We start from the raw sequence: 17,856 nt of genomic DNA on the forward strand, positions 1-17,856 counted from the left end.
CGCAGAAGGCTTCCGCGCAGGGAGAGTAGGCGGCGACTGGGCGTCAAAGAGCTTCTTTGCTGGAAGAAGTTCAAGAAACGCCCACTGACGGATTCTGCCAGCGATTGAGACAGCCACGGGTGAGTGGCTGTCCGGACAGAAAGGGTTCACCCAGGTAACCCAGCCAGGTGTGGCATCGATTTACGCACGAGCAACCCCTAGAACCATTACACTAACTTTGCCCATTCTTTTCCCGATTGCTCATATTTAAGGAGGTGTACACTATCTTAAGCGGTAATGATTTTTATAACCCTAAGCACAACATCTGAAAATAACACTCTTCTTCATCTATTTATTTCTCAGGTGTACTTAGTCAAGCCAATGCTCCTCAGCCTTGTCTTGCTCACCGTCTTTCAGCCCCTTCCCCCATTATCTTCCTACTGGAAAGTTAATATTAGGTTTACAGGAATGTTGTACGCCCTATTATGTTAATGTAAGGAAAGTCATATACATATTACATGCTATGTATATACAGTGGTACCTTGGTTGTTGAATGTAATCCGTTTCGGAAGACTGTTCGACTTCTGAAACATTTGACAACCGAGGCTCAAAGGGCGGTCAGCAAAGTCAATGGAGGGAAAAAAATTGACTTCCGAGGCGCATTAGAAAATGGAAGCAATTGCTTCCGGGTTTTCGGCGTTCGGATTCTGAACCTTTCAGCTTCCGAGGCGCTTGAAAACCAAGGTACCGCTGTATATAGTATTTTAACTATAGCTATATAAAAATACAGCTACATAATTCTTGCACACACTCAGTTGGAAGAAGCAGCCAGTGATGTCGGTTAGGCTTGTGTATGAATAATCACACATATGATAGGTGAGTGTTGTTAGCAAGCCATATTAATTTATAGCTGCTTTGCATGCAGTTAGGAAAATGGTTTATGCACATAACTGCCAAAGGATCTGTGAAGGTGCAGGGGAGATAAAATGTCTGTTTACACGTAAGATGACACATTTTTAAATTGAAGAATTAGTCAAAAAGAACTGCCACGCTTGCTTTTATTAACTCGGTCTCTGATGTCAATTAGAATGACTGCTCAGTATGTATCGAAAGGGTGAGGAGGCAGATGGAAGATGTAATAATTTAATTAATAAGGATTCTCTGTTTTTGAGTGTCCACTCCAATTTCCCTGGGAAGTCAGCATTCAAGTCAGGGACAGATCCTATGCTTCCTGACTCCCCAAGCCCCAGGCTTTTGTGTTAGCTGCCATTACTAACATTTTTAGTTTGTTTTGGCCTGCAAAACAAAGGCAAGTTCTTTAAAGAGATATGTCCAAAGGATAGTCTTTGTCAAGTATGTTGATTTGCTTTTCCATACATTCTTATCAATAGTCTAGACACAAGGAGAACACAGTGAATAGTCTATCGTTTTTAAAGAAGCAGTTTCCTTCCTTAAACAAAGAGGTTCTCAGTCTGTTTTACGAAAGGATGGGAGCAGCATTTCTCTATAGGAGAGAGAGATAACAAAGTGATTTTTCTTTGTGCCTCTCATCTAATCAATAGATAAATAAAATGAATGCTGTTGTGGGAAGTATGCACTGACTATATATTTAAAAAAACCCAACCTACCAGAAGTGCCTAACAATATCATATAACGTAATTACAAATACTTTTGAACTACAGCACTTATCTTGTGTGTGTTTTTTTTACAGAAAGCAGAAGCTACTGGAGAAAAACGACCAAGAGGCCGACCCAGGAAATGGGTAAGTATTGCATTTTTAGTTTTTATAAAATTAAATTTTCCTCTTTTAAGAATTCAGCAAGGTAACCTTAAAAAGAAAGAAAGAAGGCAGATATTTCGTTTTAGTTTAACGAACGGCTGCGGTCAGTTTGCCTCAATCCAGTGAACCAGACCCCATCCTCAGAGGTTGGCGTTGGCAGGCATGTTCCAGGGCCCGTGAATGGGTGGAGGGCATAGATTGCTAATGCCAGGCCTGAGATGGTTGGAGTTAGCACATCAGAAGTGGAGGGAGAGAGGGGGGGCACAGAAGGCGGCCACACATGCTCCCTATAATTGCCTTGATGAGTGACCTCCCCCCACCCCCGGCGTGAGACAGGCTATATATGCTCATTATCCTTGTATGGTCTATATATATCCCCACTCCTTGTAATGGCTAGGGGCAAAAAGTCTGTGTCTGACAAGGTATCTGTACTACTCCTTCTCCCCACTGCCACCATCACTGCTCTTCCATGTCCTTGGAGCCTCCTGGCCGGAACCCACTCCCCTCCACACCATGGCAATGGCAGTGAGTCATGGAAAGGGATGGGACCTGTGCAAGTTCTGCAGTGAAGGAGAGGAGCAGCGACCCATAGCAGCACTGGAGCCAGTGTGGTGTAGTGGTTAAAAGTGGTAGACTCGTAATCTGGGAAACCGGGTTCGTGTCTCTGCTCCTCCACATGCAGCTGCTGGGGCTAGTCACACTTCTCTGAAGTCTCTCAACCTCACTCGCCTCACAGAGTGTTTGTTGTGGGGGAGGAGGGGAAAGGAGAATGTTAGCCGCTTTGAGACTCCTTCAGGTAGTGATAAAGCGGGATATCAAATCCAAACTCTTCTTCTTCTTCTGGTGAGGAGCAGATTCTCGATTGGGGAACTTGGGGCTTCCAGAGGTTGCTGGACTCCAGCTCCTGTTGTCCTCAACCAGCATGGCCATTGGTCAATGAAGATGGTACTTGCAGTCCAACAAAAATCTGGAGGGCCACAGGTTCCCACCCTGATGTGCATTTATAGGGGGGCAGAGGGGCTCACTAGAGGCCTCTTGAATGGGACTCATGAAAACCTGCAGCACCCTTGCTGAGAGTTAAAGGCAGGTGAGGAGTTATCGCCGCTTCCTACCTTTAGACTCTGGGAGTTTGCTCAAAGACACATTTTACTACTGTTTGCTGGGAGGGGATATCTGTGTCTTATCAGCATGAATGAACCTCAGCTCTTCCCTTTTTTCTTTTTTTGAAAGTGAGAGGTGGAGGGGAAACAGAACACTGAGGTAGTTTGTTGAGTAATTCAGTTACAAAGGTTAAAGAGTGGGGTTTATCTGGAGTCCAAACGTGATTAGGAAAGAGGATAACATTCAAACGCAGTGTATACAAAAAGCAGGTTAATAAACAAAACTCCTTTGTCTCTTTCATGAATGTCCCATAGTTTCTGGAAAACACCCTGCTCCAATCGCAGGAAACCTATACCCACTCCCTCAGTGATTTATATTATTTCCCCTTTCTGGTTCACTTCAGAGATGGAAAAGGTGGGCCTAAGGCAGAGGCAGTTTCAGGGTAGCACAACCAGTGCGATCGCTGGGGGAGCCAAAACAATAATGCTATAGAATGTAGCGAGAGGCAGGGAGGGGGGGCGAATTTAGTGTCACCGAGGGTGTCACTGAAATTTGAGAGCCCAAGTCCACCACTGCCTGAGGGAAGCGGATTTGCACATGCAAGTCACTTTGCTAGACCAGCTCAGCGTCTGAGGTAAGGCTTATGCCTTCCAGGGCCGCCACCTGGATGGAAGAGGAGGAGCAGGAGAATACCCCCTTGCCCCTCTTAAAGCAGCAGTGGTGTGGCATGCACAGAACAAACACATGAAGCATGCAGGGTGCACATTCACTGTCACACATGCAGAGAACAAGACCATACGCTGCTCTCTTCTTTCCTTTGCTCAGGCTGCTGCTCTTTCTGGTGCCAACACAGGCCCGATTTCTCTACCAAATAATAATAATTTATTTATACCCTTCCCATCTGGCTGGCTTTATCCAGCCACTTTGGGCAGCTCCCAACAGAATATTAAAAACACGATAAAACATCAAACTTTAAAAACTTCCCTAAACAAGGCTGCCTTCAGATGTCTTCTAAAAGTCACATAGTTGTTTATTTCCCTGACATCTGATAGGAGGGTGTTCCTGACATCTGATAGGAGGGTGTTCCACAGGGCAGGCGCCACTACGGAGAAGGTCCTCTGCCTGGTTCCCTGTCACCTCACTTCTCGCAGGGAGGGAACCGCCAGAAGGCCCTTGGAGCTGGACCTCAGAGTCCGGGCTGAACGATGGGAGTGGAGACGCTCCTTCAGGTATACTGGGCCGAGGCCGTTTAGGGCTTTAAAGGTCAGCACCAACACTTTGAATTGTGCTCGGAAACCTACTAGGAGTCAATGTAGGTCTTTCAAGACAGGTGTTAAATGGTCTTGGCGGCCACTTCCAGTCACCAGTCTAGCTGCCACATTCTGGATTAGTTGTAGTTTCCGGGTCACCTTCAAACATTCCCTTCATCTTCCTGCTCCCTCCAACACTTCACTAGTCATTGTTGCTCTCCAGGCAGTGAGGATATAAGTCAAGTCACTACTAGGCTCGGGAGCCTGGGCAATCTCAGTAGGCCTCTGATCTCCCTCCACCACAGTGTGAAGAGAATGGGATGAGCTGGGTAATGTGGACAAAAAACTGCCGTAGGATGCCAGTTGTGATGTTGAAGAGCAGACAGTGGCCAGCTCTGTTTCCTGTGCAGGGGCACACATTAGGTTCAAAGGCTAAGTTTACATCATGCAACTGCTTGGAGTAGAGGAGAGTGGTATCTCTGGATTGGGCTGTGAGAGACCCCGCCTGAAATTCTGAAATGCTTCTGCCTGTCAGTGTAGATGATACTGAAGTAGATTGGCCAATGGTCAATCACTACAAGGCAGCTTCACAAAAGTAAGGATGTCATTTAGCCTTTAGCTGGTCCAAAACCAACTCCCCCTCCCCCACCTTTTTTGCACATGGAAACATAATTGAAGAATTTTCACATTGTGATGGAAGGCAGTGTGGGCCCCAGAAGTTGCTCATTTAAAAAAATAATATTTGGGGAGCCACAAACCTTTGATATTGGACCTGCTTTTAAGAGATTCTTTAACCATGTTCTGTAGCTTTAGATGAATGTCATCTTTTAAGAAATGAAGAGTAAGCGTACTATATGCTTTTTATAGTCTCTATCTCTAGTTTCCACAGAAAGAGTAAATTGCAAATAGCTGTTAAAGGGCCACACTTTATTTATTTTTTTTGACTGAAGAAGTTCACTGTTGGAGGAAAAGCTTATTGCATCCTGCTGGATGGTGGAAGCAAGGATTGATTGGCACAGTTCAATTTTCCTAAGCCCACAGGGTCTTCTCGCCAGGGACAAGTGCATCCAAAAGTGAGTGTTGCCACCCAACACTCTTTACCCAAGCCCCACAGCCCCATGGGATACCTGTTGCCTCCTCTGCCATTTGCTGGTGGGGATGCAAATATCCCTTCCCTGTTCATCAGATGACCTCATGAGCAGCGGAGGGGGCAATTGCCTCACTATCAAGGTGCAAGACTGGGAGGAGTGCTTTACATGTTTCTGCCCATCTTTTCTTTTTACCATTTATGCCAAAATGTTTTTTTGGGGGATAGAGCAGGATGAAAAATTTGCTTAGCGGCTGGCTCAGGTTCCCTGTTCAGGAGTCAACCACCTCTAAGTTATATTATTGAATCTATCAATGAGTTTTAAAACTCATAGTCATATATTTTTATCGGAAGATGATAAATTAGTGTTGCTTATTTTATTTTTTTAAATCACCCTTATCTAGTAATTATTTGTGGATGTGGGAGATCTGACGCATCTAAAGGGATACACACCCATACCTGTGAAAGGTGTGCATAGCTCCCTCAATTGAAGTTAATGCTTTATGAAAGGGTCTCCAGATATATAATGGACCACACATGCAGAACTCTGTGTCGAGGGCCATGTATAAAGAGATGTAAAAAACAAACAAACGGAGGAGGATGTTACCCAAAGCCATATGGCCCTTTGCATTTTAACAACCCACCTCACTTTACACTCCACCTCTGTTTGTCATACACATTTCCTTTAAACCTTTAAATTGCACTGGAGTTATTTTCGTATTTAATCCGGTGCATTTGCAGTTAGCATTCCTTCTAAACCACTCTATTATTTATAATAGGGGGTCACTGAGATTTTTGTTTTTTTATGATATTTGAGGTGGGGTAGAAGGTGCAAAATTACATGTGGTCGAGTTTTGCTTTTTTGCTTTTTTGTATAAGTCTGCAAGCCTTTCTTTTTGTGAGTCTAGGATTCTGTGTCATATGTTGTTCATCAAACTGTAAAGTATTATTTCTCCTGTTTCCTTCAATGTGTACATGCAGAGATATATTAGCTAACGGAGCTCTGCAGAACTTGTGGTAGCCAAGTCTTCCTGCCAGTTCCAACTTATATACTTTACATCTGGTGATTCTCGTTTTTTTTGAAATGGTAACTAAACTTATTGGACCAATATGATACCTTGGAATAGTACTAGTAGCCATAATAATAACAACGGCATAAAGTGCATTCTGAAGCGTGTAGTAAATTATTTTATCTTTTCAATAAAATAATATTGCTCCTGAAAAGCATTCTGTGAAAGTAAGACTACTGGAATAAGCATAGAGCACAGTGTCATGCATTCTTTGATCAGGGAGACCCAAATACAAACCAAAATCTGGAATCGGTATCTTAGTTTCAAATATACAAACAATTATTTGTTGCCCAAAGCCTGACATATTGGTCACAATCCAGGCAATCTCCATAGATGATTAATACATTTGTAAATTGCCTTCCACGTATAGGTTCCAAAGTGATTTACAGATCTATCCTTAAACCAGCTAAAATAAGTACAAGAACAACCAGGTATAGGTTTACAAACAACACGGAATGACCTTTGCACCTGGTTGAGAAAGCTAGTTGAAACAAAAATGTATTCAGTTGTTTTCGTAAATTACAGATAGTGGGCGGCTGTCATATCCTGACAGGAATACGGCTCCACAGATACTTGATTTGAGCCCAGTGATTTTAGTGGGACTTAAGCATTCGTAGCTGTGTGCCGGATCGTAGCCAATGGCTCTGATTCTCCAGAGCGATCTGTGGCCTGAAGTAGGCTTCTGTTCACAGGTTGCCATACTGGAGATGAGTTGTGTGAGTCAATATGTATGGTACTGGGTAAAAATGGGATTCCCATCTCTCAGGATTTGTTAATGCTGTGATCCTTGCAGAAGTGGATTCATGCATGACGACTAGCCGTCAGTGCAGCAGGCTTTGACATTCCTTCTCTCTGCCTGCAGTCAAAGATGAACATCACTTTAGAAGCTGTGTACAGTCTTTTAAAGTAGTGAACATAGGAAGCTCTTTGCCCCACGGCTCTTTACAAAGAACTGTGGATTGAAGCAATTAACCTGTAAATTTCATTGACTTCAGGCTGTGTTTTCAGCTCAATTTGCTTAATTTTGCAGCCATAATGGAACACTTTTTTTTTTAATGTGGACATTAATACATTTTTATTGCATCTCTCCATGTACTCCAGGTAGAGGAGGATAAAATATGTCTGTATTAAATAATAATTTCAATTTAAAAAGACAGCACTTTTAAAATAAGCAGGAACACAAAAAAGTGCTAACATGCTCATAATTAGGTGGTTAGATCAGTTCTCAGCCCAAGGCCTTGGAAAACAAGTAGGTTTTATGTCTCTTTCTAAAATCCAAACACTCGTCACCTTCTAGAATGTTGTTCTTTTAACTCAGGGCTATCGGTGAAAAGGCCATGTTCCTTGCTGTGACTGTTTTAACTTCCCACAAGGAATGAGCACAGAGGCAGCTTCTAATCAAAATATATCCATTTGCAAGGGAGCTCATATATGAAGAGATGCTTACTGAGGTTTGTAACATTCATACCAAAAAAGGAGGGGGGATAGGCAGAGATTGAAGGGACCTGTGAACTTTCTGACATATTTTCTCCATCCATGAACTGTATTTTTATGCCACAGTGTGCTACTAAGACATTTCCCCAATAAATGTAGCATTTGTAGCATGCTCATTTTTCCAGTATTCCTTAATTTTCAGAGCACGGGGTGATGGCCCCGTCAGTGATATGAGCTATGTTTTAATGAAAATAGTATCTGAATGACATGTTACACGTCTGTCATGCAACTGTGTAGTGTTTTTTCTTCTTTCTGCTGCTATGGTTGAAGCATGGAAGCTAGACCATTCAACTGTATGATTATACAGCACCATCAGAGAACGTGGCATTTGATAGACTTTTGTAAACAAAAAGGGATAAGCAATTGTCATGAATCCTGAAGTGTTCTCCGGATCAGGCTTTGATTGTCAGGCCCACACAGAGGAGGTAGAGAAAAAATTGGGGAGCCGGGGTGAACTGTAGGAAAGAGGAGGGGGGGTATCTCCTTTCTGCTATGACTTCAACCACTTTGAAAGGAGAAGCATGTATACTGGCTCTCCCCTATGACCCTCCTGCGGACCAGAGAGCCTCAGTGGAGGCTGGGGAGGGCTCTGATAATTGATGGGGAAGGCTGAATAGGAGGTGGGAGTAACTGAGCAGGAGGGTGCAGCCTTGTTTCCTAGAATCAGGTGCTGCCTTTGCAGATGGAAGCAGACCCTGGTAGAGTGTGTGCTTGTAAGCTCAACATTCCTGCTTGGCAAAAGAGTCTTGTGAGTGAGCACCTCATCTTTAAAAGCTTGGCAGGAGGGGTGAGGAAACTTGTTGGGACACCTTCCTTGCTTCTGTCCAGTTCTGAACTTCTTACCTTGCTCCTGAACTCCTGGATCATGGCTCTTGAACACTATGTGTGCTGCTGAGCCTACACCATTACTTGCCTGAACAAAGATCTTCCTTATTTACAAGTCAGAGCCTCTGTCAACGTCTTTTGGTTGGGAGCTAGGCCCAAAGTTTGCACTAAATCTTGTCAGTGGGAGAACAAGCTGCTGTCTCAACCACCATACCTGTGCTGCAGTATACATTTTTGCTAGCAATCATAATAGCAAATCTCCATATCAAAAAAGACCCCTCAGTTCCATTTGTTAAGTATAAAAGTCATTGCCACACTGGTAGAAAATAAAGTTGTGCTGGGTGTTTGGGTATTTTTCTGTGGGACAAGAATGCTATATATTAAAACAGAAGCCATTTAAAACCCCCCAACTAGGAGCAGAACTGGTGGCCAGTTCTCACTTTCAGTAATTACCAAGGACAGTAATTAATTGTTTGATGTCAACATCCACTGATAACTTACATGCATGAGTAGCCCATGTCACAGATTTAATACCACTTCTATAACATTCATATCACCTCAAACGATGCTTCTGAATGGTGAATTCACACTTTTCAGCTACCTGCCTTCAAGTGTACAGTAATCATGAGAAGTTTGTATGCATGCATTAACCTTTCACAAGAGTGAACCGATTATGATCTATTATGAGCAGAAAGACATACACCGTGCTAATTAGGCCTTTTAAGACTGCAACCCCAAGCACGCTTACTAGTGAATAAGTCCCAATGAATGCAGAGAGACATACTTTTGAGTAAGCATGCTGATGATTGTACCATAAAGTGCCATTTATTGAAAACAAGTGCCTGGTTTCTGCTGTGATGGACGTATCTAGTTCTTGGTGGAGAACATACCTCTCGTGAGGTAGGCTCAGCATTTGTGACACTCTCTAGAGTTTCCAAATGTGAGTGGTCTATGTTTAGGAAAGTGGATTATGAGTCAGGATTCCTGGGTTCTGTTTCTAGTTCAGTGAGGTGTCAGGCAAGCCGTTTACTATCTTTCGGGCTAAATATACCTTTTGACAAGTGTATAATGATTCCATTTTTATATGCGATACTTTGGGAGCAATTCCAAGTCCCTTGCGCTTACTCCTGTGGGGAATCTGAGTTTAGTTGTGAAGCATGCAAGCATATGCATATCTCTTTTAATGGTGTCACATTATATAGAGTTCCGAGGGCCCCATATAAAAGGCATGTGCACTGTGTGTATTTTCCTCCTCCAAACGAAAACCCAAAATGAAACTCCCTCTTCTATTTCCTTGTAGCACATGTGGATATGCTGTATATGAAAGCAGGCATCTCTTATTAAGCAATAGCAACTGAAAAACATATTTCCCAGGAGATGGTTTCTAATTTTACGACACATGGAGGTTTTTAAAAACCACCAATAAAGTACTTTATGTATGACCTAGGTAACTCTACCTGTTTTTATTCATATTTCTTGCACTGTATTCCCTTTCATTTATTTGTTGCTGGCCTCCGATTTTGAAAAAGCCAAGTAACGACTGCAAGGATCAGAAATGAGCCACTGTGGTGTAGTGGTTAAGAGTGGTAGTCTCGTAATCTGGTGAACCGGGTTCGCTTCCCCGCTCCTCCACACGCAGCTGCTGGGTGACCTTGGGCCAGTCACACTTCTCTGAAGTCTCTCAGCCCCACTCACCTCACAGAGTGTTTGTTGTGGGGGAGGAAGGGAAAGGAGATTGTTAGCCGCTTTGAGACTCCTTAAAGGGAGTGAAAGGCGGGATATCAAATCCAAACTCTTCTTCTTCTTCTTCTTCTTTGCTAACATCTCTGTAGTCTGCTCTTGATACCTTACACAAACGATAATAAGTTTTTTGATAGTAGAGAAGTCTCTGATACAGTTTTTGAATACATTTAAATTAGCAGTAGAGGTACCATTGTTCATGCTCTTGGATGTGAAAGGGAGTCACTGGTGTTACGAACATAACCGTATGTATGGTCCATTGTTTTCCCTCTGGAAATTTCCAGTGTTGCTAACAAAAGAATTTGCTGTGTTTATGGAGCAGGTTCACTGTATGGCTGAGATTGAACAGTTGTTGCATATTTGCATTAAATGCTACTTTATCAGCTTATTTCTTTGGTAATCTAACAAAACGTGGCTGCTGAATTTTAATAGTATACAGGCCATATGTCCTGCATGGAAATTATATTTATACCCCCACCTTTTTTTACAAGCTAGCTATGATGATTTAATGATATTTTATTTGTAGGCCACCCTGGTACATAGGGTCTAATAATTAGTTAATACATAACATATAAAACAGCTTAGGGCGGTGTGTTAGGAAATTCCCACGTGTTTGGATCTTTTTTTGCAGGTTTTCACGATCAAGTTCCCAGGAATGTTTTGGCCTGTTCCTGGGTGGTGGTTGGTTTTCCCCCTCCAGATTTAGCAGTAGGCTGTTGTCAAGACATATGGGGCCGCCTTTGACAGTGCAAGGAGTGTAGCAACTATCTTGTCTCTCTGTCTCTCTGTAAGACAGTATCCCCGAGATGTGTTTTCTGTTCTAACTGTTCCATGTTGTAGTGACAGCTAGAATCATCTGGAACGATACTATAAAAGGCAGGAATCACAATGATGGTTTGGTCTGGTCTCAGTGATCCTCTGAATGGTGGTGTAGGACTCTTAAATCAATGGACTGCCACCTGATTCTCTTTCCACACTCTTATTAGTGGCCAGCCACTTTGCAATATGGCAGAGGAAATATAAAAAGATCCAGAGAGGACAAAGACTTCCATTGCCTGACTAGCTTACTTGACCATTCCCAACCGCTGAACCATGGCGGCGAGGGAAGGAATGTAGGAACATGCCTTATAACGACTTTGACTGGCAGCAACTGTTGGATTGCAGGCAAGAGTCTTTACCAAACTAACTCAAGATACTTGGGGGCTGAATCTGGGACCTTCTGGATGCAAAGTATGCTGTCTATCACAGAACTATGAAGAGAAAGCAGCCTGCCTTTACAGCAACCCAGCCAGAGCCTATGCCTCCCTGCACACTCCATCCCACCCCTTGATTCAGTCAACCTCTATCTGCTCTAAATCATGTAACTTTTCTATAGCTGGGCCAATAGCAGCTGGTGGGTGAGCAGTTTCTTTGGGGAAATGGCAGTGAGGGAATGGGTTACCTCGCACAGCACCATGGTCCTGATCCGCTGATATTTAGGGCTGGGCAATACCTGTTTTTTAAAAACATTGTGCTATATCACCAGCTAAACATCATAATATACCAATATATCGCAGTGTTTGAAATAGGGATGGAGGCATTGACTGGCTTCATGCTTTCTCCTGCTCTTGTGATTTGCTGTCTATGGCATGAGGCAAGGACTGAGCTGAGCTGGCAGAATTAATAGGCACTGCAGGACTCGAGAGAAGCGTTGAGTGGCTTCACAGTTTTCCCCACATTGTGATTTTTGCATAGAGAGTACTGACACACACACACACACACACACACGCCATGCTTCATGATATATTGCCAGGTCGAGAATTATAAAACCGATATCAAATATGGACTTCAAACCGGTTTTGGACGGTATATTGATATATTGCCCAGCCCTACTGGTGTTGTGATTGCATCTGACAATTATAAAGTATTCATATGTGCAGTAGCAGTGTTACTTATTTCGTCTTGATCCTGGTAAATCATAATTCAGGGATCCAGCCCAAGCCCTTATGGCAGCTCTTTGCCAAAGAGATGGGAGACCCAGTCACAGATCTCTGCTATTGCAGCTGCTTTTGGGCCCTGAGAAATAAGAGGCAACCTGTGCTAAAATGATCAGCGAGACAGTCTGGAGTTTGCATCTGTTATGTTTAAGTAGCTTACACACATTTGAAAGGCAGACTGGAACCTGTAGTTCCAGTGTGCCGTAAAAAGGGTGACTTGATCCAATATGTTATCTTAATCTAGTTTGACTGTCGCATCAATTAGCCTCATCAAGATGAACTGGGGACCCTTTTCATGTCCTAATACAAACACATGGGATTTTTCCTTTTATGATCTTAACAACGTTGCTTTGTGCTAACATATCCTTGAGGTTTCCTTTGCGCTTGCTTAGAACTCATTCATACTGTATTGTGACATGTCGGTGATGACAAAATCTGTCCTGGGGGCCTGTTTTTACATTTGTCTGTTAAGGGAACTTTTTTTCTTTTCTTTTTTTACAAATAGAAAAAAGAAAATAAAAGCTTGCCATCAGCTCATAAGCTTTTAAAATCCTGAATAGAAGAAGCAGCTGTGGGGAGCATGCATTCCTAAATGTTTAAAGCATTTATACAATAATTGGGTGCAACAGAGCTCTTCCTGTAATGAATGGGCCTGATTCTGGTCATGCTTCATTCAGAGTTCATACTGAAGTCATTGGCTGGTCTGCATAGGAGGCAATCAAATGATCTTCCTGTACATTTGCAAAAGTTTGGGAAGAAATGTTCCAAAGCGACTGTGATCTGATTTCTTAGTCTGGGTATAGGAGTGGGAAATTGGTGGTGGATTCCACTTCCAAGCTCCAGGGCATTGTTTAAGAATAGAGAGTACCAATGCTGGCCAGTTGAGTTCTGCGAGTAATAATAATTTTTTTTTTTAAAACAAATATTCCTTATGCAAATGATTTTCAGTAGCAAGCAAAAATTTTCAAAGTTATTAGTTTGCATTTGTATTAATTTACAAAGCCCTGAACAACTTAGGTCCATGGTATCTCAGAGATCACCTGAACCCTTATATCCCAGCTCAATCCGGAGGGGCATCATTGGTCCCTCCCAGTGTTGGCGAGGCTCATTTGACAACAACAAGAAATAGTGTCATACAATGGAGTGCTCTGGCAACAGAAATTCAACAGGTGCCTTTTGTTTCACCTTCTAAATGCCTGCCAAGAGCTCTTCTATTCCGCCAGGGATATGCAAGCAATTGAGAACACATCTTTCCACAGTACTTAATTGGCGTTTGATTTTAGCTTTTGTATATGGTTTTTATTGTATGGTTTTACGTACTATTGTTGTAAACTGTTTTGATTTTTTTTAATGAATAGTGTTGTATCAAATATTTTATAAAATAGATAAACTATAAGCATGGGTTTCGGAATGCAAGATTAGTCAGCTATCATGTTTATGCATCTACCTACTTACTTCCCTAGGGACGCGGGTGGTGCTGTGGGTTAAACCACAGAGCCTAGGACTTGCCGATCAAAAGGTCAGCGGTTCAAATCTCCGCGACAGGGTGGGCTCCCGTTGTTCGGTCCCTGCTCCTGCCCACCTAGCAGTTCAAAAGCACATCAAAGTGCAAGTAGATAAATAGGTACCACTCTGGTGGGAAGGTAAACGGCATTTCCGTGCGCTGCTCTGGTTCTCCAGAAGTGGCTTAGTCCTTCTGGCCACATGACCCGGAAGCTGTACGCTGGCTCCCTCGGCCAATAAAGCGAGATGAGCGCCGCAACCCCAGAGTTGGCCACGACTGGACCTAATGGTCAGGGGTCCCTTTAAAGGTAAAGGTACTCCTGCTCGTACAGGCCAGTCTTGCCAGACTCTAGGGTTGTGTGCTCATCTCACTCTATAGGCCGAGAGCCAGCGCTGTCCGCAGACACTTCCGGGTCACGTGGCCAACGTGACAAGCTGCATCTGGCGAGCCAGCGCACCACACGGAACGCCGTTTATCTTCCCGCTGGTAAGCGGTCCCTATTTATCTACTTGCACCCGGGGGTGCTTTCGAACTGCTAGGTTGGCAGGCGCTGGGACCGAACGACGGGAGTGCACCCCGCCACGGGGATTCGAACCGCCGACCATGCGATCGGCAAGTCCTAGGCGCTGAGGTTTTACCCACAGCGCCACCCGCGTCCCTTAGGGGTCCCTTTACCTTTACCTTTACTTACTTCCCTTATTTTCAAAAATGTGACCAATGGTCAGGGATGGATGGGAATTGTAGTTCAACCACAACAGGGAACCACCATCTTCTCCATCTCTGATTTATGGCCTATTAATGGAGTAATTACATCAGTGTCATAACACTGTCCTGCAAATTCCTTATGCAAACTTGATTGCTTGGAAGCAGAATAGCAGAGGACATGATATATCATTACAGACCACAAACCCAGTTTTATCAGTTTACTTACTGAGGGATGATGATAGGGAGAGAGCAGGTGCTGAGTATTTGCTACCCCCCCCCCCACATTCTCAAAGTGGCAGCCCTAAGTTGCCAGCCAAGCTTTACAGTAATAGCATTCCTCCCTTCTTTTTATAGACAGGGAGGAGCTGTACAGAATGCATCTAATAAGGAACCAAGCGCATGCCTTTAATACCAATACCTAATCTTAATAGAACATTTGATGGAAAGTTGTGGACAAGCCTCTTCATTTTTTTTAAACACTACACACATTTTCTAAGGGACGCGGGTGGCGCTGTGGGTTAAACCACAGAGCCTAGGACTTGCCGATCAGAAGGTTGGCAGTTCGAATCCCCGTGACGGGGTGAGCTCCCGTTGCTCAGTCCTAGCAGTTCGAAAGCACGTCAAAGTGCAAGTAGATAAATAGGTACCGCTCCAGCGGGAAGGTAAACAGCATTTCCATGCGCTGCTCTGGTTCTCCAGAAGCGGCTTAGTCATGCTGGCCACATGACCCGGAAGCTGTACGCCGGCTCCCTCGGCCAATAAAGCGAGATGAGCGCTGCAACCCCAGAGTCAGTCACGACTGGACCTAATGGTCAGGGGTCCCTTTACCTTTACCTTTACACATATTCTGCCCCACTTCTCCCTATATAATTTGACCTATAGTGGGCATGCAGTTTTCATTTCCATTATATCAGAGGAGGTAAAATCCTAGAGAGTGCCTAAAAGCTCAAACCTCCAGTGATTGGGGGTGAATGATAGCACTAGACTATTCTGTATAATACCCAGGAGGTTGCAACTTCCTGAAACATCTGGATCTGGCTACTGTTGCAAGGAAAAATTACTCGGCTAGATGAGCCACTGTCTGGCTCAGTAAAGCTGTTCTTATGAGGGCATTGTGATTACATCTGATTGTTTATAAAGTAGGCATACATGCGCTCACGTTCAGAGCGTTACATTCTTCTTGATTCTCCAGTGAAATTTTAATTTGGCGAGTGATATTGCTGTGTGGTATCATGGTCATTGGCAATTGGTCATCTGAAAATGTCCTCACACAAGGAAATCCTGCCAAAGGGAAATGAGATGCAAAGTATGAAAGCGGCTGTTGTAGAATTATTTTAAACATGATTTAATAGCCAGCTAGAAAAATTGGTAATTGCATCCTACTGCATTTGCCTCTGGTTTAAATCCATTAACTCAAGGGTGTTCCTTCGAGGGTGGATGTACAGTATATTCTTTTGTGTCTGGAATGCCTTGATGACATCCATGTGAAGGGGAAGTGAATTTATGCTGGAGTCTAATATATTTGGGGGGGGAATTCCCAGCTATGAAAGTCTTCCTTTATCTTTGAATTTCCTGGCTTTTATGGATTTATATTAGATCTTTTATGTTATTTCAATGAGGGCCTTTTGCGTGTGTGCGCTTTTGATGTCCTTGAGATTGTTTTCATTGGCTATATATATGTATACATAGAATGAAAATAAAAGAAATTTCATTTGAGAATGTTGCATAGCTAGCTGTGTGGGTTCCTAGTGGAAGAAAGACCTCAACTTCTGAGACCGCTGGACCCACCATCACAACACCTGGAACGCTTTTTAGAAGTGAGTGTGTGCACATGACAGTTTAACTAGTTTTTGTGACCGTAAGTTAAAATGATTTCTCCTTATAATTCAGTTTTGAGTTCAGTCTGCGCTAGATTCACAAGGGCTCTGCTATGACACCTATAACGTGTGCCAAAGTTCCCACAGCGTAATATGCGAATCCAAAATTAAGAAGGCTCCCTTTGAGAGTCTATTGAGCACTGCCTCTTCATTGCTGAGGGATTGAAGAACACCCCCCAAACATCCTGGTCAGGTCAGAGGATGGGGCCCTATTTATTTATTAGATGAATCTTAGTGTTCCATACTGTAGCAGTTAAAAGGACAGGTTAAGTGGGGGACTTCAGTACTATATCTCTGCCTCTGTATGTATAGAAATATCATACACACACACACACACACAGTCATACCTTGGTTGTCGAACACCTTGGTACTCAAATGTTTTGGCTCCCGAACGCTGCAAACTGGGAAGTGAGTGTTCCGGTTTGCGAACGTTTTTTGGAAGCCGAACGTCCAGCGCTGCTCTTGTGGCTTCCGGTTGAGTGCAGGAAGCTCCTGCAGCCAATCAGAAGCCACGCATTGGTTTTCGAACCGTTCTGGGAGTCGAATGGACTCCCGGAAAGGATTAAGTTTGAAAACCAAGGTATCACTGTAATTGCTATATTATAAATATCTGTGTCTACATCCATCCATCTTCAATCACACATACAGGTTGTCCAGATGGGCATGTACCAAACCTGACACATGCATGCACACACACTCAGTGATATCCAGTGTTAGCCATTACTCAGAGTAGACCCATTAAGTCCACTGTTTTCATTCGGTCTGCTCTGAGTATGACTTTTTGTTGACTGCCTTTAAAGGTATGTATGTATGTATGTATGTATGTATGTATGTATATCTTTGTGTGTGGTGTGTGTGTGTTTGTGTACACAAGCCTTAATGTGTATATATTCACACAGAATGATATTTAACTTCATAGAATTCTGAAACTGTAGTGCTGAAGGGACCCCGGGGCCATGTTATTTAACTCCCCCCCCCATCAGAATTCCTGATGTAGGACTCCTAAATGCACTTGACTGGATGCTCAGAACCCTGTTAGGCAGGAGACAGCCAGCGGTGGAACTTCATATGTTGCACCCAAGCACACAAAGAAGCCAGCATTTTGTACCTGCTTTCACAAGCACAGGCGCTTCTTTTTCAGTGGCTAACTGGCTTAAGATGACCTTTGCTTGTGAAGCTATTCTATGGGTCTCTCCCACCACTACTTAGGGGTGATTAAAGATGATTGGGGGGGAGGAGAGACTTAGTTTAGGTTCAGGGGAATAGCACAGTAAGTTGCACTCTTAATCCTGAGACCTAGTGTTTGAGGGTTAGTGCATGTGGATTTCTTGGCTGCTTCCATTTGGTTTTTTTTGGGGGGGAGGAGTGAAAATTCATTTGAACTCTCCTGTTATTCTGGAAAAACAATAGATACTCCCACACCCACGCCTTACGGCTCCATGCAGATGCGAGTTCAAGAACAGGGTGT

General features: G+C 43.4%; 1 protein-coding gene across 2 annotated transcripts in view; it reads left to right on the forward strand.

Moving 5' to 3' along the window:
- The window catches only part of HMGA2 (high mobility group AT-hook 2), a 135,876-nt gene that overhangs the window by 16,576 nt on the left and 101,444 nt on the right, over positions 1-17,856 (forward strand). For both annotated transcript variants that reach the window (XM_053407424.1, XM_053407425.1), the window contains exon 3: positions 1,691-1,741. In XM_053407424.1, the coding sequence (XP_053263399.1) occupies positions 1,691-1,741 (51 nt within the window). The remainder of the gene's footprint in view (positions 1-1,690; positions 1,742-17,856) is intronic.

The sequence above is a fragment of the Podarcis raffonei genome, chromosome 10 (assembly GCF_027172205.1).
Source record: "Podarcis raffonei isolate rPodRaf1 chromosome 10, rPodRaf1.pri, whole genome shotgun sequence".
In the NCBI taxonomy this organism is placed as follows: Eukaryota; Metazoa; Chordata; class Lepidosauria; order Squamata; family Lacertidae; genus Podarcis; species Podarcis raffonei.